General features: G+C 43.9%; 1 protein-coding gene across 2 annotated transcripts in view; it reads right to left on the bottom strand.

The window, feature by feature from the left end:
- The window catches only part of LOC135391524 (speckle targeted PIP5K1A-regulated poly(A) polymerase-like), a 50,673-nt gene that overhangs the window by 21,525 nt on the left and 2,359 nt on the right, over positions 1 to 26,789 (bottom strand). For both annotated transcript variants that reach the window (XM_064621799.1, XM_064621797.1), the window contains exons 2-6: positions 21,688 to 21,764; positions 15,067 to 15,288; positions 12,362 to 12,589; positions 5,900 to 6,147; positions 815 to 1,134 (exon numbers count right to left, since the gene is read on the bottom strand). In XM_064621799.1, the coding sequence (XP_064477869.1) occupies positions 815 to 1,134; positions 5,900 to 6,147; positions 12,362 to 12,589; positions 15,067 to 15,288; positions 21,688 to 21,764 (1,095 nt within the window). The remainder of the gene's footprint in view (positions 1 to 814; positions 1,135 to 5,899; positions 6,148 to 12,361; positions 12,590 to 15,066; positions 15,289 to 21,687; positions 21,765 to 26,789) is intronic.

Here is a 26,789-nt window from a genome sequence, read left to right as displayed (position 1 = left end):
CATCCACCCATTTGGCATTAATTTGTCAGATTTTCCTCTAACTCTTGCTAACCTTTCTCTTCTGTACTAACCATTTCACTATCTCTTCCATCTCAAGCCCTCACTATCAAAACGAACAAAAGAGGGAGAGAGAGAGAATTTGCTTCTAGGTAGCAGTTTTTTTCCTCCGCTGTCTTTGTCACAACTTTCTTTTTTCTAATCTGCTTTAATAATCAATATACCATTGTCAGTAACCCATTTCATAGCAAAGTGCCTGAAAGACAAATATTCCTCATTAGTCACTGCGACAGTGGTCAGATTTTTCACTCCACAAAGAGAGTCTGATGTCACACATTTCCTCAACACATAATCCATCGACCGTTTATATAGAATGATGAGGACAGTGCCCAGTACAGAAACAGTCTATGTTCAAAATATCGACGGCTCGAGCCCTGAGGTTTTTGCTTCTATCGTTTCCTTTCTGTTGAGATCTATGAACAGAAAACAGATACACACAGACCCTTCTGCTTTCGACAGGCTACCTATTATTATTAAGCTAAACTAAGCTACATTGAGCTAAACAGTATTTCTATTTATGCTTCGTTGCATGCAGGCTGTAGATGCTGTTGACAAGACAGAAAAACTGATTCGCAGTATGCATCCACCATTCTGCAGGTGTAAACAGATATGAATTGCTTTCTTTCCCCTCCCCCCCTTTTTCTTTTTTGGCATACCTTTGTGTTACAGGAATTTCTTGTAGACAAGTTGTAGTCCGTAATGCACATTATGAAAGCTCAAATGGAAACAAATGCTACTGTATTCGTGATACACCTACCCAAATCTGCAGTGTTATCCGAAGAGGGCAAAAGACTCCTGTCCTGTGCAAAGTCACACCTGTACCCATCTGCAAATTCAGGTTTGCCACCAGCCCTAGAATGCAGCTCTGCCAATTGTTCTAAGGTTGGCAGAACAGGAGGATCAACAGACTGGAGGTAGAAGCACACCAGGAGGGACACAGCATATGCGCTGAAGCATTTTGTGCTGTCCAGGAGGCCATGCGCACGGAACCAAGTACGTGCCGCTAAGAGCAGAGGGCGCACTCGAGAGTCACACTGATTGAAAGTTTTCAGAAGACTGGTGTTCACCAAACTGGCCCTACAAAATGAAATGATGGTGACAATGATAGAGGAGCACATTAGAAAATATACTCTGTGAATATTTCCATATTGTAAGTACACAGAGTGTGACAGGCAAACTGTATGATAAGCACACTGATAAGCACATTCATCAGTCCTGACGAAGGCAGAGCCGCCGAAGCAACGTTGATGTACGGTTTAACTTTTCACATACAAATAAATAACTTACCCCTTTTTCTTACTTACCATACCTTTTTTGTCTGCCTCTCGACACTTCTAGTACGTATTTAATTTCGCAATCTCCCAAACCCATTTCTTTCGGCATATATATATATATATATATAGGTCGAAGAGGTTAATATATCAGACGGCTACGAAGTTGAATAAAAGTAAAATAATAAGACGTGGATGAAAGATTACAGGAAAGTTAACAAAAACTAATTTATTTAATGGGTAATGTAACACACAGATTATAAAAGAACGGTCGACGTTTCGACAGTGGCACTGTCTTCATCAGGACAAAAGAGGTGCAAAGGTTGCACCTATATATATATATATATATATATATACAGTGTGTCCCAGATAGCTGCAAACGTATATTTTAAAAAAATATATATATCACTTTTTACAAGATGAAATGAATTGCAATATAGCATATGTTGAAGGGCACTCCTGAGGAGGGCACCAGCAAACTGCTAAGGCAACGTTCTAGTTAACTTTTTAATTATAAAAGCTACAAAGTTGTCCCAATGAGAACATCTCGTCTCTTTGGTCACCTGATACTGTAGCCATTTCCAGATCAAAAATCTGTTCGATAGATCATCCGCAGAAATTTGTGAAGGAACACCAGTTTTTTCTTCATTTTGTTCATTATGCATCTCCAGAGACACACCTCCCCTTCAATCCCAATGTGAGAGGGCGGACCAGCACAGTGCCGCCTCATGCGTCAAGATGAGCTTTAACTTGCGGAAACAAAACAAAACAAATGTGTTGGGTGACGCTATCAGAAGTGCCATCATCTTGGTTGCATTTTCTGTTTTCTTTTAATCTTTTTTCAGGACACATGAGGCGACACTGTGCTCCTTCACCATCTCACATTGGGAGTGAAGGGAAGACGCATCTCTGGAGATGCGCCATGAACAAAATTAAGAAAGAAATGGTGTTCCTTCACGAATATTTTGCAGACGATCTATGGAACGGATTTTTGCTCTGAAAACGGCAGTGGTATCCGAAGGGACCAGATGTTCTCATTGGGACAACTTTTATAATTAAAAAGTTAATTAAGACATTAGGGCATTGGTGCCCTCCTAAGAAGTGGCCTTCAGCATATGCCCTATTGCAATTGATTTTATCCCGAAAAAAGTGATATATAATTTTTTAAAAACCTATTTGCATTTAGCTGGGACACCCTGTGTATACAGTCAACCCTCGATTTATGAATTCCCCCATTTTACGAACGGTATACCACGGAACGAAACATTTTTCATGTATTTTCCTCCCGTTTTAAGCACCCTCGATTTCCGAACAGTGAACAAGTTTTGTGGGCACAAATTGGGAAAACCAAGGATACATTTGTTTTTGTTTTGCTTCCGCAAGTTAAAGCTCATCTTCGACGCATGAGGCGACACTGTGCTCCTTCACCCCCTCACATTGGGAGTGAAGGGAAGACGCGACGCGTCTCTGGAGATGCCCAATGAACAAAATAAAGAAAAAAAAAATTTCCATTTTTTTATGGAAACAAAAAATTCACGTTGGATTTGCCCCATTGCATTGCAAAACATGTAGCTTACTACTTTGGTAATAGTGAACAACAAAGTAAAAAAATAAAAAATAAAAACTATGTCAAGTCCAGGAAGGAATAGCCACTAAAAATAAATGGAATGGTTAGATAGAAGCATCAAACTATATGGATGCTTCTAACCATTGCATTTATTTTACTTTTGTAATAGCTAAAAAAAAATATGCGAAAACTGTCGCAAATTTCGAAGATCAAATGAGAAAATGGAATTTCACACTATAAAAAATCGCAGGACAAAAATCGCGTTAACCCCATAACAGGGACTGAAACTGGAGCGAAACAGATAACCGCTTGGAACAGAATTTTTTTCTGGAACCGTAACCGGTACATTACCGGTGACGCTAAGTTCTTGTCACCCATGAACCGAAACCGTAACTGGAATGAAAAAATTAAATTCTGGTTACCAGTTTGTAACATGCGGTTCACATGTAAAAGCATGCCAACATACAAAGGTAATATGCCTGCAACTCCAATGTTAAGTGTACGCACACTGACATAGACAGATTATCATGTAGGCAATACTGGAATATTGTAGAAAGTCGTTGGGTACGTATGCTTTAATTGATCGTGTTGACAGTAGCTTAAACACGGCCACTCGCCGCCGCAGAAGCTGGAAGGCTGATAAAACTTTGTTTTCGCCAGCATGATCTGTGTCAAACCCGTACCCGATAAGCATTGCCCAATGCTACACCGAATGTCGTTCATGTGCTGTGACTACAGTGACTACAGTGACTGCATACGATTTTAACACAGACTATGCTCAGGTGTCATGTTCGACCGTCACACGGAAAAGCGATAGAAGAAAAATTCGGCACCTGCTGGGCTTCGAGCTGTGGACCTTCAGCTTCTGAGGGTGTGTGAGGCTGAGTCTCCAACGGAGATTCATCAACGTATCATGCTTTCGACACAGCTTGATCACGCTGAGAGAGGCGGAACCCGAGACGGGGAAGGAGAGAGACGACACAACAAGAATTCTCGAGAATCTTCGAGAATTCTTGTTGTGTCGTCTCTCTCCTTCCCCGTCTCGGGTTCCGCCTCTCTCATCATGCACCAGCTTGTCAGCGCCCTGTCACTTCTTTTGATCACGCTGTATGATAAGCTGGGTAATGCATTCTGTGTTATCCGGCCTTTGTCAGCATGATCATGGTTGCTTATTTTTTAATGACGAGAGGCCTGGTGTAAGACGATGGGGAATTTTCCCAACCAATCTTTCCGTGACGTGCCGAATAAGACGCACAGATCAGGGGCGGGTTCCTGGCAGCGTGTGAGTACTGTAGCATTGTAGTGCCGCGCATTGCAAAAGCACGCACTCGCCTACGATACTGCGGTGCACACGCGCTGCCAGGAACCCACCCCTGGGCTCTCCTGAGCGTATAGAACATAACAAGTATATACCTTATTTTTAGCAAAAATTTACGATAATATTCATGTTGAGGTGCTGTACCCCTGCGCAACTGCCCCACTTTGCAGAGCAGAAGTGCTCGGGCATGTCCTTGAATTTATGGTAGAATGCATGGAGGTAAGAAACTAAGGAGATGCCCTAAGCGCCTCTCCCAATGCAAGCGAGCGTGCTGTGACCCGCGCATGGCATTGTGGTTAGTTGCCCACACACGTGACCCATAAACGTCACGGCAAGACGTCATAAAACATGGCGTCCTCCATGTCCGCGGCGTATCTTACCTGAATACAGAGACGAGCTGCGGCCGAATAACTTGTTTCCGCTTTCATAACATATTTGGAGTTCGAAGTTATCACACCCGTTGAAATACAAGATAGATCATCTCAGTGTGGAAGCAATGGATCACTAAATCGCTAGAAGATATACGTACGTCATCGTGACATTGCCTGGCTTCTCTTCTGTTTTGCTATTTTGCAGCGATTTATCACGCGGCAAATGTTGAAACAACCCATAACCTTCAAAGTATTGTGCGAATGGACTCCTTGAAGGTAAGGCGTTTGCTGAAGATGAAGTTTGCTAAACTTCAAAGCCTCCGCGCAGACCGCCATAACGCCGAAACATGTGGGGATCACGTGACCGGGCAACTAGATGGGCGTGGTACTGCCAGGAGCGACCGCTAGAGGGGTCCCACGGCCTTCCGATCTTTTAGCCCTCTCCTTAGTTTCTTACCTCCATGGTAGAATGACATCACGTAGACAGAATCATGAAGGCGCTTACGGCGGCTTTTGTTAGAATCATGTCAGCCACTCTGTGCCCTAGAGGTGCACAGTTGCAGCTGCGCGTTACTGCTAAAATAACCTACAAAATTTCTTTTCTTCACGACATGCACTTCAGAGGCCTCCCTATGTCACATGGTCGTGTATAGACTACCGACACAGGTTCACGGCAGGAACCGATGGCCCGTGACCAGAACCGAACAGATATTTGTTTCAGTCCCAGCCCCATAATGTTCAGACAAGTCCATTTTTTACTACAATTTTTTTCTCCTTTGGTGAAACACCCTAGTATTATCAGGATATGCTGTCCCTCAGTCTTCTTGCTAGTCAGTTACCATAATCCCCCATTTCTAAACATTTGGATTAGCATGGCATACGTGGAGAGCACACAGCAAAAGCGGGGCTTTTTTGGCACGCTGTACTTTCCCGTTTTCTTCTGGTGTGCCAAACGCAGGGGTAACAAGCTAACAGTCAAAACAGTGAGTGCACAATACAATTACCTTATGTGCTACCGAAACTTTTTGATGTTATCTGTTATGACATCTCAGAGTGCACAGCTGTGCAGCAGAAATTGTATTGAGACTGCATTTCTGCTTTATGTTCCATTGATTATTACCCTAAGTTGCTGTGCACAGATCCCAGTCTATGACATAGACAGGGGTAATGCTCTTACGAAGTAGCTTTTAAGTAAGGAGTTTCTTTTTTTTTTTTACATAATCATTTTTTACAGTTTTGCCCCCTTTCTGTGTATAAGCAGACAGCCTCTGTGTATTCTTTAATGCACACCCTACAGCCATACTGATAAACTTACCTGCTTGTTGCATTAATGTCACACTGTCTGTTCCCTCGCCTGTCGATGAAGCGGACAATGGGGCACCGGGCAGGAATATAGCAGCAAGAGCTGAGTACTGGCCGTAGGTGATAACGAAACAATTTCACTAGGAATCGTAGCTTCAGACATGGATGGAGTCGTCCCAGTTTTTCACGCTCTCCTGTGTGGCTTGCAACCTTTTGTACGCTTGGGAGCTGCGCCCTCATATAAGTCTTTGCAGCTGTTTTCTGTTGGGAAACATTTTATAGAAGTTGCATGTATGTAAATTCTTCACTAGAGGAAAAAGGTATAGAAAAAAAGACCCTACAGTCCCTTTATCATTCACTTCACAGCAACTACAGTTGCCATGATGGTTGCACCAAAAACAGTGCCTGTATTTGATCATAAGTGAGAGTAGGTGAGCCTCCTAGAAAATGAGGCCCTTTTTTGAAGAATCTGAGATTTTAAAAACACGGGAGGGTAAATTTTGAAAAGGCTCGCATGTGGAGGAAAGCTTTTAGTACCAGTTGGAGACGTGCACGGAACCTGCTCAAGGTGTCCTGCAAGCTATACAAGGAATAGCTGTTCAAAGGTATCAGTCGGAAGGAGACCTCCGTCCCGAAGAATGAGAGAACGTTTAATGATCACCCCTATGGATCATCAATTTACTGTTCTTTTAGTAATATAGATGCACACAAGGCTCCTACATGCGGGAGTTGAACAAAATTTAACAGAACGAAGAGCAGGATACTGGCTCATTAGAAGTCGCCCAGCCATAAAAAAAGATCCTGCACCAATACCGTGCTCACTGTCAAGAAAGGACTCCCGCTTGTATGGAGATTATGGTTCCTTTGCCACAGCATTGCCCGATTCTTCCCTGAATTTACCTCCCTGAATCGCATATTTGATGATTTGGGAAAAGAAAAACCAGACAAGTCTAAATTAGTGGTCATACCATATATTCATAAAGTCTCCCATAAGATAATGAAACTAGCTCGAAAACAAGGAATGCGCGTTGCATTCAATGTGGGAAAGGAAATATTCTCACTCCCTGCGAAGGTCATTAGGAAAAACCAAGTAGCGATAAGTTCATAAACTGCATCTCGGAACATATTTACAAAATTCCACTATCATCTGGACGAGCATATTTCGGACAGACCGCTAGGTGTGTGAGGGTAAGATTACGGGAGCACCATTACGCAATTTCAGCCAGATCGGGAATGTTGTCGAAACATATGGCCTTGTGTCGCTGCAATATTTCATATGACAATACTTTGATTAGGGGCACATTTTCTTGATAGCAGAGCACAGCCTCAATAAACTTATCCGGAAGGTAAAAAGAATTTCTTTGTGGTCTACGAATGTGCGTACTAGTGCTTATAAAATCCCTCATTGTTAGTTCAGCTTCGGCTCATTTGCATATCAAAATTCGAGGATGGATATTTTAACGCACATGCGGGTTTCAGGATTTGTTAAACGTGAAATGGATTGCAATTAGGATAGTCTCTCAATCTGCTACAGTTGAACCTCTATATAACGAATTTGTAAATGCTGACTCTTTGTTTCGTTAAATCGAGATATTCGTTAAATGGAACACGCCAAGTTAAACGAAGATGGCCGCCGCACTACCAGCGCCGCGCGTTCCGCAAAACGTCATTTGTCATGAAACAGGTACTAAGGTAAGAAGGGCACAAAATATCAAGCTTTATTCATTGCATAATGCTAGGTAACACGTAATTTGTGCACAGTGTCGCTCTGGGCGTTCATTACCTTCGTAACTCTGGATGAACCTCGACTGCTTTTTCCTACGCGCTCGCGTATCGAAGTTTCTTTGGTTCACTTTCACTCATGACGTCCGGAAAGAACAATAGTACGCCGACGAAAAGAACGAGAAATGGGTACATGTCGCGTAGACGCCTGCGCCGATGGAACCTTGAACGGCAGCGGCATCATGCCCATTTTACCACCGTCAGCATTAGCGGCGCGAACAAAAAAAAAGTAATGAAAAGGCACAAAACCACAACGTACTGTCGTCGTCATCAACACAAGCAGATAAGACTTCGCGAGGCGTGAGCAAAAAATGTCAGCAATGCGTGTTTTCTTGTCCGAAAACGGGTGCGAAGAGAGCCTCGCGCCGGCGCGACACACCGTCGCGGCGCACAGCATCGGCGCACCGATTACCGACTGAGGCGAAGCACACGTCGGCACGTTCGCGCCCCCAGCACGTGACAACCGAAGTAACCAACGAAAACTCGCGTAAAACCAACGGAGAAGGAAAGTTTCTCCTCCTTTTCTTTGTGGTTAAGGGGTAAAGACACGCGCAGGAGAGCCCGGGGACTTCGTTAAATAGAGGTGACCAAACGAACGTATTTCGTTAAATCGAGCTCAAAAATACATTGGCGTCTATGGGGACGCGCTCGTGCAACGGAAATTTTTCGTTAAACGGAGGATTTCGTTAAATGGACGTTCGTTATTGAGAGGTTCAACTGTATCTTGTTTTTGCCCGAAATCCCCTAATTAAAAAGTTCATGAATGAATTTTAGGTCATTAGTCATCTTACAGTTGCACACTTTCTTAGAGAGGACGTCCGCCGTCGAGTTTAACTCAAAAATGAAGAACCCTATGCACCCTTTATATATGTTCAGCCATCAACCTTAATGACACTGGAAAAAATTCAGTCTCATTTCTGAGCGCGATAACAATCACACTGTGGGCACTGGGGGAAGGTTAAGTGAACTAACAGAATAAATTTGTTCAATTCATATTTCCTCATGGCCCCAAGGGATGCGCTCGGGCACAAGACCATATTTTTTTCAGGGTTATTAATAAGGTTGACGGGAGCTGTACATTAACAGTCTTGGGAAAGTGTACTAGAGATGTAGGTGGCAGCTGTGGTGTAGGAACGTCCTTGAGCAAGCTACACTATGTGCAGAGGCTTGAAAGGTAACGAATGAACTCCGACACTCTTAAGATGAGTGCAATGCTTTTTGAAAACAAGTGTTTATATTGAGCTGGTGCTTCCAGGTTTGAATTACCATGAACCTTTTTAGAACATTCCTCATTTTGTAGAGGTAGCAGGTGAGACAACGGACCTTGGTTCACTTCGGTGGAATTCCAACCATTTTAACCTGCACACAGAGGGTGACACGTGCCACATCCAGCGAGCATTTTCCGCAAAGCAACGGATAAGCAGAGCTTACAGTGGAAAGGCTCTGCTATCCAAGGCAATAAACATTCACGACGCTCTCTTTGCACATCCAATGGCCATAATCGCCAGCAAAGCTCCGTATGGGCTCAATCCAACGTTCTTGCATCTCCTGGATCCCTCACCCCTACCTGGCCACAAGTCTACAGATACTGTCATCGATACCCAGAGCTACAAGTGTCCCAGCTGATTGGGTATGACGCCTGGTACTGGGCTGCAGGGTGCCCACAACTACAAAATAGGACCACTGTACACGTCCTAGTCAGCACTGCCACCCAGTCTGAAGAAATGGGCCAGAAAGCATCTGCAGAAGGCATTCCCATCAGCACCAACAACTATGTCAACAGATGTTTCATCTCGACACAGCTCTACAGCATCACTGTCAGTAGAACAAGGTGGCCAGCATTGAGTAGTCTGATCTGAGCGAGCCAAATCTGAGCGAGCCATGAAGAAGCTTGGATGTTACGGGGACTGTGAATAGGTTTACATAGTGATGGTGTGATACACTTGCCGAAAGGGGAAGGTGTGACGTAAAGACGATGCCGTGGGGGGCGAGCACTTTATCATTAAACATTCCTAGGGCCCTCAGTTTTCGGGTTTTATTTTTTGTGAAAATCGGGGGGTAAGTATCGGGTTAAAAATCAGGGCCTGCCAAACAGGGTAAAATCGGGTGATATACTGAGAAGTGATGTATTTTCAGGTGAAAAAAAAAATTTTTTTTATGTGTCGAAATTAATTACTTAATAATTGGGGGTTTACATCGCGAGACAAGTGAGATCATGAGCGACGCCACAGCGGTCGGTCTGTGGTGTGTTGAAATTAAGTGAAAGAATATTTATTAAGAAACTGGTTGATAATTCACTGTATAACCACTAAGGCTTGCACTGGGCCCTGTTTATAGAAATAATAAGTTGCATGTTCAGTAAAGCATCATCCATCGATGAGCGTTGAGAGCATGCTCGCGCTCGTGTTGGTATGCCTCGTATATCGTTGGCTGTTGCTGCATCCTCTTTGCTACTCCGCGTACTTTGCTGATACAAGATACTCCCTACAAGATTTGAAAGTTGGCTTCACCTAACACTTCCGTGTATTGCGGGCAAACCCACTTCAAGGAACGCCGAGCTTTGCTTAACTCTTTGTTTCTTCGCTGTTTAGCGTGATTTTTCCTGATTCCTTTGCTATATTTGGTAACAGCACAAGAAAGGGTCTCGCCGACATCCACGGAAAGCACTAACAGTACAAAAATCCAACACTGAAGTTTTCAACTTACCTATTGACGCTTTCATGTAGCAGACTACATTTCTTCGGGTGTGAAAAACACAGGGCATTTTTGGTACGAAACCAGTGTATTACTTTGGTTGGCATTGCCAATCTGCAAGGCGGCTTCACCTCATTATTGAAATGGATTTTGAGGGACAAGGGAAGCTGTCATGGCCCCATTAATCTAACTTATCACTAAACTAACCAAGTTGATGATGTCTTAGGTTAGTTTAGTAAGAGTTTCTGTATTTTGTTTAGTGGAGTTAGGCTAGATTAATAGGGCCATGGCCGCTTTGATAATGAAGTGGGGAGAGCGAGGCAAGCTGCCACAGCCGCACTAATCTAGCCTATTATGTCACTAAACAAAGTGTATGATGTCATAGGTTAAAGATGGCTTCCCCGTAACACAAATAAATGAATCGAAAAGTTCCGCTAAATTTACAAACGTACAGCAACACTAAGCAGTCGTTGAAGTGGGCTTGACCGCAGTACACGGAAGTGTTAGGTGAAGCCAACTTTCAACTGGTGACGCCTACCAAAGGAACATTTTTCACGCTAGAAATCGGACCTGCATGCAAGCGTCCACAAATCCAAACCCGACGTGTTTTGTTTACTTCACCAGTAAGACGCGGCGCGGTCGGGAGCAAGTCGGGAGCGGTCGCGCGATTGCCGTAGTTCGCGCGTGTGCGGCTCAAGTCCTTGGTTTGCACTTTCGCAAGCCCGGTTGACGGGTTTTATCGGGTTAAACCCGAACTATTTTGATGTAAATCGGGGGGTAAAAACGGGCTTTATCGGGTTTTACCCGAAAGCTGAGGGCCCTAAACATTCCCTTATTCCTTAGGACTTTGGTTTCTATCCTGTCGTGCTGCGGTCTACTACCTGGACCACGATAAAAAAAAAAGTAAAATAAATATCTAAAAAACTGAATTAAAAACTCAGTTTGAAATAGAGGACTGTTGAGGAATGTATTACACGACCCAACAGAATGCAGGCAAACTGCAGCCCAGCCCAGAGAGAGGGAAGTGTAGATATCCTTTGGAAGAGGAAATGAATACTACCCTCCACATATTCCTTCTCAGGTCTCTCTGGATGCAGTGGCAAAGATAACAGAAACAACAGGGTGAGCCATATTATGATATGTCACTGAAACCCTTGCTGCAAATAACCCAGAAAACCAGCTACAGTAGAATCTCGATGATACGATCACGGATGATACGAATTTCGGGATGATACGAATTCTTTTCCGGTCCCGGCCGGAATGCCTATTCTTCCCATGTATTCGAGTTCGGATGATACGAACGCGTTATCTTGCCTTTACGGGTGATACGAATGTGCCCAGGATGAACGACAGAGGTCGTACCCCCGTGACGCGAGAGCACGCGAGTCATGCTGCTCCTTCTTTCAAAAAGGGAGGGCGATCCCCACCACGAACTCCCTTACATCATGTAGCGCAATGCAAGCAATGACTTTCCTTTTGGTGGTGGTGGAGGAGATAAGATCGTAGGGATTGCACGGCCCGGAACCTTATCATCTTATCTCTGTTTTGACCTTTTTACCCCCCTCGCAACAATAAACCGCGATCCAGTGTGACACCGCTCTGGCGGTAAATAGCGACCAGAACATGTGGAACGAGCATATCAGCTTGTGGCAACATTACGCGTCACCATTCCGCAAGTCGGCTTCACCTAACGCCTGCGTGCTTTAGGAGAAGCTCGCTTTAGACCACTGTCGCGCGACTCGCGGGGGGAAAGCACGTGCTACGTCTTTTGAATCATCTCGCGTATTTGGGCAGCATTGGCCAAAAACGGAGACACAAAAGCGTTACGACCGACCTCTTTCACTGACAGTAATGGAAAATGAACAGTCACTGTCTATTTTCTTGCCTCAGTTTTTATTTTGGTTTAATTCGTTTGATACGAATTTCGGATTATACGAATTTTTTCCGCGACCCCGTGAGATTCGTATCATCGAGATTCTACTGTATATCTAATACTTGCCCATTCGTCTTCCGAGTAGAAATCATCTCTACCAAAGTCCAGGTACAGGTCCATATCACATCCTTTGCAACCATAACCATTGTCAGAGGAGCCAAAGAGCCTTAATGTACACCCGGGGAAGTAAACGAAGAGCATGGCCTCCAAAGCTGAACAGTATGCCCTTCGAGAAGCCACTTCTTCATCTGTAAGCAGCAGCATCCGGCACAGCTCGTGCATTTGATCATGCAACTGCAGATATCAATGACTGAGCTAAGTGTGTTGACATTTTATCGTGTGTACCCTTTCTACACACATAAAAGATACCCTAGTTTCAAAACCTGCATAATTTGATCCCCTTTAAAATTCAGAATTATAAAATTGATTAAAACATTCCTGTGTGGCACACACAGTAGTTTCAGGTGCTCTCTGAATTACTGTTCTTTGATACGTAAAGTAGTATGTGCTTCATGTTGATTGCAAGGCTAAGAAGATATATAGTGAAGGTATCCACATTTTTTTTTTTTTTTTTTTTTTTGTGCATAGCTATATATAGTAGGTTCTCAATTTCCATCTTTTTCAGATTTTGTGGACCTTGATCGTTCCAAGGTTGAGCTACTGCGTCTTACGAAATATTTAGTTTTCAAGATACGAAGCAAGGCCTTGTCTAGAAATGTTTCAAGTCTATTCCACCCATTAGTAGTATATACAAAAAAGGTGTGCTTGAGCCACACCCCATACAACAACAACATTAAATTGATGGTTATATCCTGGGATGCACAAGGTGTCCCAGAAGACATGTCATTGAATTATAATAAAGAAGCTATGCCACCTAGAATCAGGCGGTCACCTCCTCATGCGAAGGTCATGTAACGTAAGTTTTGTTTATGTATATTTTTGCCTCCAGCATATTATGTAAAACGTTTTACATTTTTCGGAGCACCCGGAGCATAACGCTCGACGACTTTTGAGCACAATCACTGCCAGTCAGACGAAAGGAGGTTGGAAACCCAGCCCCCACAAGGATAGTAGAAAGAGATAACACTGGCGTTGCATATCGCATACGGCTTCCGCTGGGATCATGTCTTCCCTCTCCCAATTTCAAGAACTGTCATTTTTCCTTCTATCCCTCTGTGGGCTGGGCTTGCAATCTCCTTCCGTCGGACTGGCAACGATTGTGCTCAAAAGTCATCAAGCGCTATGCTCTGGGCGCTCCGAAAAGCATGATGTCCAGATATTTTTTCCGATGGGATAGCTCCTGAATATACCTGTCAAGTGTCACGAATTTGAGTAAAATTTGGCACGCTCTTCACACTCGTGGGGTAAAAAGTGACCTTTACTTGGCAAATTTCCGAGTTCAGTTCGCAAAAATTTACATACAAAGCTTACGTTACATGAAATTCACATCAGGAGGTGGCAAAAACATAGTAAGGACAAATGCTGTTGACCGCATGATTCCAGGTCATTATAATCCAATGACATGTTCAATGCTGCATAGAAGGCAGTACACCGAAGTCAGCTATTACAGATCAGTTACAAAAGAAGTTGTGAAACAGAAAGGGTCACTACATGATATGAAGTGATCAGCACTTTGGCACATCCCAGAGACTAGTAACGTTAGCAAGGGAAGGCATTGCATTCCACATTACTTTCTGACACCTCTTCTTCGAACGCTACCCGTGTGCACACTGCTGCAGTCTCAATAAAGTATGGTGACAGTCGAGCTACAAGCTTAGATGCATAGTTTAAGGCAGAGCTGCCTGGTCCCTTTAAATACCTAAGAAACCTCTTGTCATTGCCTGTAAACTCATGATCCACTTGTAATTTGCACTAATGTATTTTAGACTTGCTGTCATCTTCACCATTTACTTTTTCTTATAGATACATTTACCCATACACATAATAACACACTATGTCTACCGGTCTGTCTATCATGCTTCTTTCCCCTCTAGAGAGAAAAGGGAAAGGAGTGTTTGGAATAGCTGAGAACAAACTTCAAGCCTGTTAGCAAAATTGTTTAGCATATGTGGCACAGTGGTAGTGGCTTCTGTTTATACTCCATCCAATATAGCCCTATTTTACAGCTTCTGAAATGAAACCTGATTCACCCCGTACCAGATGTTGAAAAGAAAGAAAACAGGTGTCTAAGTGTACTGATAAACACTCCCAGAAAAAGCACTTTTTTTTTTCTCTCTAAGAAGTAGGAACCTTGTGGTTCCAACACAATACTCCAACTGGAAGTGTGCAGACATCCATTAAACTTGTCAACAGAAGCTACCTGTCACTGAGATGTGCTTGTGGAACTATGGACCACCTTCCGTATACAGCTCTACTTCCAGGGTCACGTCAGTTGAAAGCAACCTATTGTTATCATTTTTCGTTCCTCTTTAATTCATCTGATTCCGAGGAGCGATGATATGTGCAGCCTAATTTTGGAGGCTGACACTGACAGTGTGACAGCTTGTCGCACACATTTCTTTGTGCACATTCCTACAGCTTGCACCGGAATACAGAATAACAACACTGGGCCCCTTACTGTTTCAAAAACTCAGTAAATCAGTCCTTGTCTCTTCATGATTGTTGGACACTCCTATTTCGCAGTTTTTGTACTACACGCTCCCATATGTGCACCTAAAATACGATGATTGTTGTATAACTTGTGCGTGCATCACATTGTGTGATGTGTAGCTTAGCAATTTGCAGCAGCTGCTATAGGAGGCGAAACTTACATTACTGTGCTCCTGAACTTTGATCAGAACCGTCTCATCATCAACAAGCTCATCGACTGGTGGCTTCAAGGACCGAAGGAAGTAACCATCCCCAGCATGTCTTGACTTGGTAAGACTTATATCTGGAAATAGTGGGCAAACCTCTTCACTTGGCTGCCCACTGGCTGATGACTGTGCACCAAAATCAGCAGACGTCCTGGTGGTAACATGCACCTGAGAACCCTGTAGAAAATACATTAACAAAATAGTGAGGAAAAGTTTGGTATGGCTAACACCAGATCAAAGACCTGTCATGTATTTGTGATAGTTTACAACAGAAGACAGTAGAGTGATATAAGTAGAATTAATATCAAACGCTCAATAGCAGAGCCAGGTAATGCTACTTCTAATTACAACATTTAACAATAGGGTAGTGCTTTGTTTTCCGTTTCTTCACCCTAGCACTTCCACCGCATATTTTTCATCTGCCATTTTGGAAATCCTGAATTAAAAACAAAGAGAAAAAAGGACAAAGAACTGAGTGTTCAAAATTAAAGAATTAAGCGTATCTTCAAAAAATCTCCCAACTCTAGGCCCAACTCTATAGGTGGTTCACGCAGAGTATGGATCCTGCAAACCACATTTCTCAAAATGCATGTAATTGCAGCATCCATGAAGCTAGAGGGCATGCACGGGCAAGAGTTTTACTCGGTCCATGACTGCCATCACCAAAGTTGCCACAACCTGGACATTCTGCAAAACAAAATGTACACAGTAGAGGCAGCTTGGACACCCAAAACACTGCTTAATTACTCTTGCACCTCAGTGGCATAGAGAGGTTGCAAAGGTCCATCAGCACCCAATACAATAGGCACTGAATAGACACTCTAGGTTAACAAACCTTAACATTGGGTAACATAATGTGCAACTCGGCTAATCACGTAACGATGACTGCTCAGTCTGGGTAGTAACTAGGGTCCTGGATTTTCGGATTTATCAAAAACAAAAAAAATCCGAAACACTTACGCTGGTATAATTTGAACCAATTCGGATTTATCCAGAAAACTCTGCAATTGTAAGTTTCAGTAATCGAAAACAGAACAAGAAACGGCATGCCCTGTTGACTGAGTTCGTCTTCATTTGTGTCGAGATTAACCTCGCATCTGGGGGTTACCAGCCCCTGTGACAAGGGAAGGTGGCCACGTTCAATCAGAAGTCCACTGTGCAGTTGCATTTCGTGAACGATCCATGCGAGATATCCATGTAAATGGGGGTTGAACAGGTTAGTGACACTATTCGATACGAGGGCATTTCAGCCGTTTGTGTGATAATAGTGCTAAGCAGGACCAGAATGAAACACGGATGAAGACAGACGATAACTTCCAAGTGTTAATTGGCGGGACATTCACGGGTTTATAAAGGAAACAAAACATGATCAAGGTTATGCTCCAGGCTATGCTAAGAAATTCCAGTTCTTTATCTGAAAGGGCTATGGATGGCGCGCTGACGCAGGACGACCCAAGCGCCACTATCTGTTCCGCTTCAATAATTTCGCTCGTCATGGCCTTCCGATTTTTCTTCATGATGCTGCACCTCTGAAACATTGTGGGACACCCGCGGGTGCCACAGTGATGGGCAAGCCACCCCTCTCTCCTGCCCTTAACGTTCCCTAGTCTGTCATTAATACACCACCCAGTTTGGCCTACGTATTTGGTTTACCGCAGGAAAGAGGGATGGAATACACAACACCCTTAACACATTCCACAAAAGGGTTCTTACTACATCTAAGCTCCTCACTTTTTTCAGGATTGTTCAGTCTGCAGAGGTTTGCCAATTTGAAAGGGGCTATGAAGACAACGTCGATGTTCAAACGGCATGCAGATAAGAGAAAGCACAGATTTTTCGTTTATCCTCTGTTGCAGCTACTTTTTGATTCGGCGTACAACTTGTGCAGTCTCAGAACAGGATCTCTGCCACAGATACCAAGAGGTGATTCGGATATCTGGCCTCTCGGAGCCTACTAATTTGTAGATAAAAACTATGTGGCATCTGGTGGGGACATGATTTTTCTAGAGCATCGTTGAGACAGTGTCGTGTAATGTTTCCCTATTCGTCATCTCGAAACAAAGTAGTTGATGTTGTGTCGTGTAATGCCTACTTTTACCAGCTTCGAGTGGGCCGAATTGAAGGGGGGAGGTTTTTTTCCGCCTCGTGGATGGTAGGTTCAAAACAAGTGGTCTTCTCTATGGCTCAGGTTAATGTACAAAAATTGCAACGTGTCGTTTACAGGAAATTCATGCGAGACATCCAGAGGGTTCAATGTTTCTTTTATGCTCTCCAGGATGGAAACAGCGTGGGATTCAAACGTGTGGGACAGGCCGGCGATGAACATCAGATAATCATCAACATACATGCGCATTTTACCCCTTTGTTCTCGAGAGACTTACGGAGATTTCTCTAGTTTTGCTAGGAGTACATCTGCATTGGTGCCACATTCTCAGCGAAATACTCCTAGGAAAACTAGAGACAAACTTCCATAAATCAAACTTCCAGGTCCGTAGCCTGACACCACTGCACATCACATCCAGCAGCCGAAGCCAAGAGAGCGCTGGAAGTACTTAAATATTCAACGTGTCTCATTCGTTGAACACCTGGAACACCTGATTCACATCAGAAAATGTAGTTCTTCCAGCAATTTCCAATCGAGTGACGTTTTGTGAAACAATGAGATTTTCTCATCTCAGGCACAGTGTTTCAGCATACGTATCTTGCTGAAAACAATACCTGTGCCTCGGGCACCCATATCTCTATTACGGCCTCGAGGTTTGCCTTCGCCCAGAAATAGATGTCAATAGATTTCAGTTCGTGGCATTCTAAAGGCACCTGTACGTTTACTTTAGCAACAAGCCTCTTCACAGTTCCTCAGATTCGACCGCACGGCCTGCTGGCAGCCACGTAGAAATGCCATGCTATAAATATCCCGAAGTCTGAGCAGTGGCAACAGAGGTTGACAGAACTCGTTTTCCTCCTCCTTTTTTCTTTTTGCATCGAGATGTTGCGGCAAACTTACATGAGAAAGATGCCCACACGAGGCCCCACAGATGCCCACACGAGTCGGGTCAGGGTAGGGAGGGCTTTGAGGGCTCATGTACCAGCATTGAGAATTATAAGAGTCATAACGTTTGCACACAGCCGTACCTTTTTACCCATGTCTTCTGAAAGCGAACAAAGCTTCCTGTTGTGCTACGGGTGGAAATGCCCATAGCAACTGTGACACAGTTACTATTCTCATAAGCTAGCTAATCCAGCTCACACTATTTTTTTTTAAGGAATAGGTTGGTCTAGGAGGTCTGTTACATCTCCGAATTCACAAGATTGACCATTTCCGATCAATCTTGAGGAAATGTAATCCCAGAATGACACTATGTCCATGGAAACATTGCAATACATTTAAAAAATTGGCGGCCAACTCTCGGTATTGTAGTAAACTCGTTAAAAATGCGGTAGCTTTACATTGGCATCATTTTTGGTTAAACTCTTCTCGAAATGCCATTAAAGGAGTACAGAGGGCCATCAAAAAAAATTTCATATTAAGACGTCTGATGAAAGTGTGTGTGTCATTATACTGCATAACGCGAAAGGTTTTGATGTGTGCAATTTGTTTCCCAGAGAACCACTCACATAAACATGGCTCTGCACATTCACCCTTAACTCGCCACTCCAGGTATAACGATGATAAGGAGGCGTGACGCCACGTCACTGATGACGTTATAAGGAGAACTCGTTCTGGTTTGCCGGTCAGTGGGGGTCAGCGCCTTGTCCCCTTGCAGCCGTAAACCAGTTTTGCCAGTTCTCCCGGAGAATTGGGGATAGAAGGAGCGGCCGAATCATTGCCGTGCCACGAGAAAGGCTTATTCAGAACCACGAACAGCTGAGTAGCAGACGACAGCGGAGTAGCAGACAACATTTCTCTAGGCCAATCAGCGAGCGTTCTCCTTCTAGCGTCAGCGCGAGGTTCCAGGCAGTACACAGGCTGGTACTGCTCTTCACCACCGTTGCACTTTTGCAGCGTATTTTAAATTCAATTTCTGCAATAATTATGACTCTGTGGTGTGAATTACTTCGCATGGTGCATCTTACTGACCTACTTAACAGTTTTATAGGAAGAAAACAGGATGTTAAAAATGACTTCTGTGCTACTTTAAATTTTTGTTGAGAGCCTCCGAAATGGTCTATTTTACTTTACCCATTGTTGCTGCGGTGGTTCCACAATTTCAGCACTTTACAGACACTCAGTCTGTCAATCAGGTATTGGTTGGCCCCACAGACAGACCTACACACCCGGTGGGCAGGTATTGGGAGAAGTTTCTGTAACAAGTAACTAAATTACAGATACAGTTACTCTGAGCAAATAGTAACTAGTTATGCAATGCAAGTGGGAGAAAATGAAACTTTTATCATCTACCTCTACACAAAAATGCGATTCAAGGAATGGGTGCCACCGTTAGTGCTGCCACCCCATGGTAGTCATAGGAACTGTTCATGTGTTGACTGCCGTTTGCAGAGTTCCTTCATTTTCCCATGTGTGTTTTAGTTCATTTTTCGTGTCCATTCGTGTTGATTTCGTGCTGGTTCATTTTCTCCCGCTCAGGAACCCGTGTAGAACAGATATCGCATCGGCCGGCACTCCTCACATGAACAACTGCGCATATTGCACGCAGAAGCAAGCAACCTTCCTTTTCCTTAATCTTTCGAACGTTGATACGCTACTCAAATGTTTATCGGATGACTAGTTATATGGAATGTTACGTTATCATCAGTCATACTCATTAAAGACGGCGGCGACCAGTATTCATCCCGATGGGAAGAGCGATGTTAGCAGTCCATCCCTGCTGTGTGGTCGCTGGGAACGAGGCTAAAAAGCGCACAAAGACTAGTGCTTTGAGAGTAACGCCACAACGTCGATTCGCCTCTCCAGCTAGCTGCTCGCCAGCTAGCGGACCCCAGCAGAAGCACTCAATGAATGATAGTAACGGCAGACGGCAGTTATATTTCGCGCCGACCCGAAACTGCTGCAGCTTCTGTTCATGTGCGATGGAGTTTCCTGGCTTACAGAACTATAACAGCAACAGCGCTGCTCAATGCTGCAGTGGAAAAATTACTGCAGAGAAGAATATTCAATGTAGAGAAGGGGAAGACGAAAAAGACACCATCACAGAAGTGGCGTGAACGAAGACAGCAGGAAACCACGCGCGACTTATATTATTTGTACAAGTTTTGAAGCGTGTCTCATGGAAGAAGGCACAAAGCAGGGCGATTTATTCATCGGCAATCATTCTTTTCTCTGCCATCTTGAGGACGATGCGAGCGCCTCTATAGGCAGCTGGAGAGGCGAATACTTGCCAAAAATTTTTTTATCATAGGAAAGTTACTTAGTTACCTGAGAATAAAACAAATAAGTATTACTGTGCTTCGACTGCTTCATATCCACCTCTCAGTTATCTTCACTCTTCAGTTACAGATGTCATATTGAGGCCTTCGAAAAACAAACTAATCATTGTCGCAGTTGTTTCTGAACAGTGTTTCTCCATCCCTTACCAAATACGTACTTGTTTCTTCAGATCAGCGGACAGTTATGTGAGTCAAGAAGTGGTGAAAGGAAGCATAAATAGTCTCAGAAATTTGAGAGAAGGAACGGAATTATGTATTGTAGCTAGATATGAAGGAATGTAACTAGTTGCCAGTATTGCCCAGTTGCTCTCTGAGGAAAAGTTGTTGGCTCAGCTAGAATAACGACGGACAACAGCTGTTCTAGTTGATAGCCAGAGCAGAACTGGCTGAGCTGCCGTTTAATATCGCGTGCCGCTACAAAGTAATTAGTACGTATATATAGTGGAGAAGCCTGAGCGTGGGCAAAAAAACACTGAGGGGGAGACCAACACAACAGCTCAAACCAGCAACTAATGCTTAATTTCCAACACAACAAGAGAAATATACATTGAGTGGGGACTAATTATTTAATTCACCCCATCACCACCAACAATTGGGTAGAGTACACTGCTGGTGGGGTTACGATATGGTGGGGGAGTTACACTTAGTGCGTGGGAAAGGAGGAGGGAAGTGGAAGGGCTCCAAAGGAGAAGCAACTTCCTTCTCCTTTGGAGCCCTTCCACCTTCCCTCCTTCTTCCTTCAAGGAAGGCCAGAAGAATTGAGGTCAGAGAAAGTAAGCTAGTCGATGAATACAGTCAAAAGCGGGGTGAATGTCAATGGACGCAGTGCTAACACACGTTGTACATTTCTCTTGCTGTGTTGGAAATTAAACATTAGTTGCTGGTTTGAGCTGTTGTGTTCGTGTCTCCTCTGTGTTTTTCGCCCACGTTCAGGCTTCTTCACTATATGGAGTTTCTCCACCAGTCTGCCTGTATCTACACGATTTTACCTGAAAGTAATTAGCCACAGTTGCTAGTTACTTTCTCAGTAAACATTACTGTAGTTACTTGTAACTCAATTAGTACTTCCCAAGAGCTCTCATTTTAATAGGCAAAACACCATATTCAGCAGAATGGACTCCGCAGCATTGCACTGTTTTAGCACACTTAACACGCTGTGCACTACATTATCCAATTTGATGTACAACTGACCTTTCTTTGGACGTCTCTCTCTTTGGCCCCTCCTGCACTGTTAAAAGATGACACATGCTGGCGACAGACTTTCTTCCCTGAAAGAAAAGAAAGGCTGCATTGCAATATCAAACAACGTACATCAAACCAACGTGCAGTGAAACCCCATTAGTATGACCTGCGATAGTCTCACATACTCGCTCTATGACCGTTTTTGTTGGGATATGTTTCACTGTCACGTAAATCCACCTCGTCAGTACGACAATCCGCGTATCCGACAGTGACAGATTTTTGTCCCAAGTAGGGTCAAACCAGTGTCGTACATAGTGGCGCAAATACCGCATTCTCAACTTTTTTTAGTAGCAGAGTAGCGGTCAGGCTACATTTAAAATTGGTAACTGAAAAATATTTCCGCTAAAAATATGGGTAGCAGTGGACTCTTTCTCCGCTACCTCTACTTTTCATATGGAAGGATTTCATTTCATTTCATTTCATTTATTGCGAACTTGAAATGAGCTAGTTCATCTGCACTATATGCAGACAGAACTTCAGAGTCTTGTTCTTTCTTTGCCTTCAAGAATGGTGCCCATGGACTGCAAGTTTCAGCCCCTTATTTTTGTCAAGCACAGCTTCAAGTTTTGTTTCAACAGATGCACATGCACCTCGAGCCCATTGTAGGGATTCTTACACGTCCCAAACGACGTCCAAAGCCTCCATGAGAGTCAAGTTCGCAGAGTTTATCAACTTTGTGATGGAAGTGGGAAGGAACGAGGAATTAGCTTCAATAGCTGCTAAGCCATTTTTCACGCTAAAGTCTACAAAAAGTCGCTGTGCCGAACGAGTGCTTGCGGAGCCCTTTTTTTAGCTCGCCGACCACTCGATGCAAGATTTCAAAATTTGCGGCATAATATTTTGCTGCTTCAATCCACGTGCCTCATCTGGTCAGCACAGGCTGAGGAGACAAAACCACATCTGGTGCCAAATCCTTAAAGAGCTGCTCGTGCATGGGACTCTTTGCAAACACTTTCTTGGTGTTCGATATGAGGTCATGAACTATTCAGAAACAGTCACAAACTTCCTCAGCAACTCTCTGTAGCGCGTGAGCTGTGCAGGTGACATGAACAATTTTTGGGCATAGGACACGAAGAGCGGCACCAGCCTTCACCATGTAAGGACCTGCATCTGTAACAAAAAGCAGCGAGTTTTTTTTTGTTTTTTTTTCGTTTCCATCAAGAGATGGCGGTGGTCCCAGACAGCTGCCAAAAAGCTGCCATGATGCAGCTTGAAAACGCCTGGGGATTTGCATCCCCAGTACGTTGAGCATCTGAACACAGTCTATGAAGAGCTTTCGAACGAATGGCCTTTGGAAGCTCCTCAACTGTTTGTACGTAGTTCTTTTCACATGTGTCCAGCCCAAGTGGTCCGACGACAACAGAGGCTATGCAGCATCCTGCAGAGTCTGTTATTTAATCTATGGATATTCACACTTGATGTGACTTCATATTCTCAATCGTTTTGTAGGGTAGCCTGATAGCAACGATGCAGGTAGCCTTTTCGTATTGTCGACTCGTGAGGGATTTGCCGGCATGTGAACTTCTCAAGAAATACGCGTAGCTTAGCATTTTCCAGATTTTCCAAACGGGAATATTTGCAGCACAGAATGCCCCTACAAAGGTCCATCACAAAATTATAACATTTGGACATAGAAAGTGCACTCTGGTCCACAAGTTGCTGCATGCAACCTGACTTTCGTTGACTGGCCTCTTGGTGCTCCACTGCCTTCGAGTGCTGATGAACGAGAAAACGTCTGTCAGCGTTTACAGCTTTCTCGCATGCCACGCAAAACAAGACAGATCCGTCCCTCTTGAATGTGCCTTTGAACTCAGCTGCCAACTGCCTCAGACATGAAGCTGTTGTTTTCAGTATTGCCGCACTTTACACAGGCACAAACCAAGAGACGAGAACTCTTTCATATTCTACGTGCACGCGTCCGACCTTTGTTGAATGAACAAGAAAAGTGAATGGGAAAGGGGGACGCGCTGCTGCATCCAACCCCTGGAGTGGCGTCGTAATGTCGCCTGCCATTGCGCAATTCAGCTTAACAGCTCAGAAGCAAGCAGCGAGCTGCTGTTAAAAAAAGCGTTGTGGTGAAACGTTAGCAGCCTTTGCATCACCACCAGTCTGTTTAAAACCAGAGGCGCTCCAGGTTAATCATGCAGCTGCGATACAGCCTGCGTGTCCATAAGCTCTCCTAAAAGTGAGCGTATCAGAGCTCAACCTGGCAGGAAACCTGGGAATGCACACCAGAGCAGAAAATATGTAGTAGAAACACGTAAATATGCTCAAAGACACGCAGATAGGCACTTTCATATGCGCTGTCATATGCACTTTTACGAATTTGGTAAAAATATGCAAATATATGCATTACGGAGCACATTTTTTCGTGCTCTCCGTACTTGAAAACATGTAGGGAAGCATCAGGACACTCTCAGAGACGTCTACAAAAAAAAATATGCATTTGCATAAAGTCCCGGGCCCTACTCATAGCACTTTTCAGACCGCCCAGGCACTGAAGTGCTTAAAGGAGTACAGAGGGCCATCCAAAAAAATTTCAGATTAAGACATCTGATGAAAGTGTGTGTGTCATTATACCGAATAGCGTGAAAGGTTTTGATGTGTGCAATTTGTTTCCCAGAAAAAAACTCACATAAACATAGCACCGCGCCTTCACCCTTAACTCGCCACTCCAGCTATAACGAGGATGAGGAGGTATGATGGCACGTCACCGATGACGGCATAAGGAGACTCGTTCTGGTTTGCCGATCAGTGGGGGTCAGCGCATTGTCCCTTTGCCGCCGTAAACCTGTTTTGCCAGTTTTCCCGGAGAATTGGGGATAGAAGGAGCGGCCGAAGCATTACCGAGCAAGGAGAAAGGCTTTATCAGAACCCCGAACAGCCGAGTAGCAGACGACAGCGGAGTAGCAGACAACATTTTTCTAGGCCAATCAGCGAGCGTTCTCCTTATAGCGTCAGCGCGAGGTTCCAGGCAGATCACAGGCTGGTACTGCTCTTCACCACCGTTGCGCACGGTCGCTTTTTGCGCCGTATTTTAAATTCAATTTCTGCGATAATTATGACTCAGTGGTGTAAATTACTTCGCATGGTGCATCTTACTGGCAAACTTAACAGTTTTATAAGAAGAAAACTGGGTGTTAAAAATGACTTGTGTGCTACTTTAAGGTGGTGGTGACCACCTTAAGGGAGTACAGAGGGCCATCGAAAAAATTTTCAGATTAAGACGTCTGATGAAAGTGTGGGTGCCAATGTACCGAATAGCACGAAAGGTTTTGATGTGTGCGATTTGTTTCCCAGAAAAAGAAACTCACATAAACATAGGTCCGTGCGTTCACCGTTAAGTAGCCACTCCGGGTATAACAAGGAGGAGAAGCATGATGCAACGTCACTGATAACGTTACAGGGTACACGCATTCTGGTTCGCTGGTCAGTGGGCATCAGTGCCCTGTCCCTTTGCTGCCGTAAACCAGGTTAGCAAGTTCCCCCAGAGAATTGGAGATAGAAGGAGCAATGCTTTTTCAGAGCCCCGAACAGCTGAGAAGCAGAGAACAGCCAAGTAGCAGACAAAATTTCTCTGAACCAATCAGCGAGCGCAGACTCTGTCATGGTCAGCGCAAGGTCGCACCCAGATCACAGCCTCGTACTGCTCTCTACCACCGTTGCACACTTTTGCGGTGTACTTTAAATTCAATTTCTGCGATAATTATGACTCTGTGATGTGAATATCTTCTCATGGTGCATCTTACTGGCCTACGTAACAGTTTTATAGGAGGAAAACAGGGCGTTAAAAATGACTTCTGCTCTCCTTTAAGGGATTCACCTGAAACTTATACTTTTTTTTTTCACTTCGTTATGAGAGTGTACTAACTTCAGGAACAGTCACATAAAATATTCCCTCTAGGAAGCATGCACTTCCTGAGAAAATTACTTTCCAACAGTGCACACAGCAGTAGTAAACTCTCCCAGCTCGCTCTGGTGTGCGTGACATCAGCACATCCGAGCACTTTTATTAGCTCCTTGCAAGCGTCTGCTACAGCGACAAACAGTTTCTTTTACGTGCTGTCTATTACTTGTTATTCTATTATTTTGTATTTCCTATTTAGGTGCACTGTCTCACCCGTAGTTCTAGATGGTAGAATTACACCATACTATGTGGAGAAAAGTTGGTGCAAAATTTCAATTCAACAACAAAACTTTGTTTTAATTAACAAAGATGATTGTGGTGGCCCATCGTACTGTGTAAAGCGGAACCATCGTTCCTTGGTGGGACCCTACCCTGTTGATTCGCATTTCAGTTTGCTATTGTCATAGATTGAGAAGTTACCCATCAAAAAGAACTTGTTACGAGTTAAGTTACCGTGTGAAAAATGGAACTAAGTTAATAATGAAGTTCTTCAGCCTGAAATGTAACTCGCAGTTACTGAGTTACTTACAAAAAAGAACAAGTTACTTCCAAGTTACTTCGGACACAAAATCGCATTACACATGTGCAGCGCACATGAGCAGTCGTGTTAGACCTTGAGTAGCCTGCGGAGGAGTGCAACACGCTTAGATCGTTTTCGTTTATGTTCAACAATAGACCTCTCCCTGTTTGTAAACAAATGACGTCATAGTGTTCGACAGCGCCACAAATTTGGTAGAATTGAACTTGCGCTCGAAGCTAGAGGTGAACAAAAAAGCCACGGTCTTGAGGGTATTACGATGGTCCCTGGAAGGGATGCAACCTTCGGTGCTACTTTTCTTTCAATGGGAGGTAGCGAACAAGTGTCCGTTCATGGAACCCAGCCCTCTCCTTCCGATTTGTTTCGGTATCAGTCTGTCTACCAATGTCGTGACTACGTTTCTCTGGTAGAGGTCTATTCGAACGCTTTGCATCTTACTCCCTGTGGGCGCACAATGGTTCAGCTTCATTTCAATGGCAGTGGTTCTTACTTCCTAAATAGAATACTGTCACCAATTGAATATCACGTTTTATGGGAAAAAATGCAATGAACTTATTACCTTACCTTATTTGTTACCTCGAACTATGGCTGTTGTCATCATTTACG

This window comes from Ornithodoros turicata, chromosome 4 (assembly GCF_037126465.1).
Source record: "Ornithodoros turicata isolate Travis chromosome 4, ASM3712646v1, whole genome shotgun sequence".
Classification (NCBI taxonomy): domain Eukaryota; kingdom Metazoa; phylum Arthropoda; class Arachnida; order Ixodida; family Argasidae; genus Ornithodoros; species Ornithodoros turicata.
The sequence above is the reverse complement of the archived record's forward strand: the minus strand, read 5'-3'. Positions and strand labels throughout refer to the sequence as shown.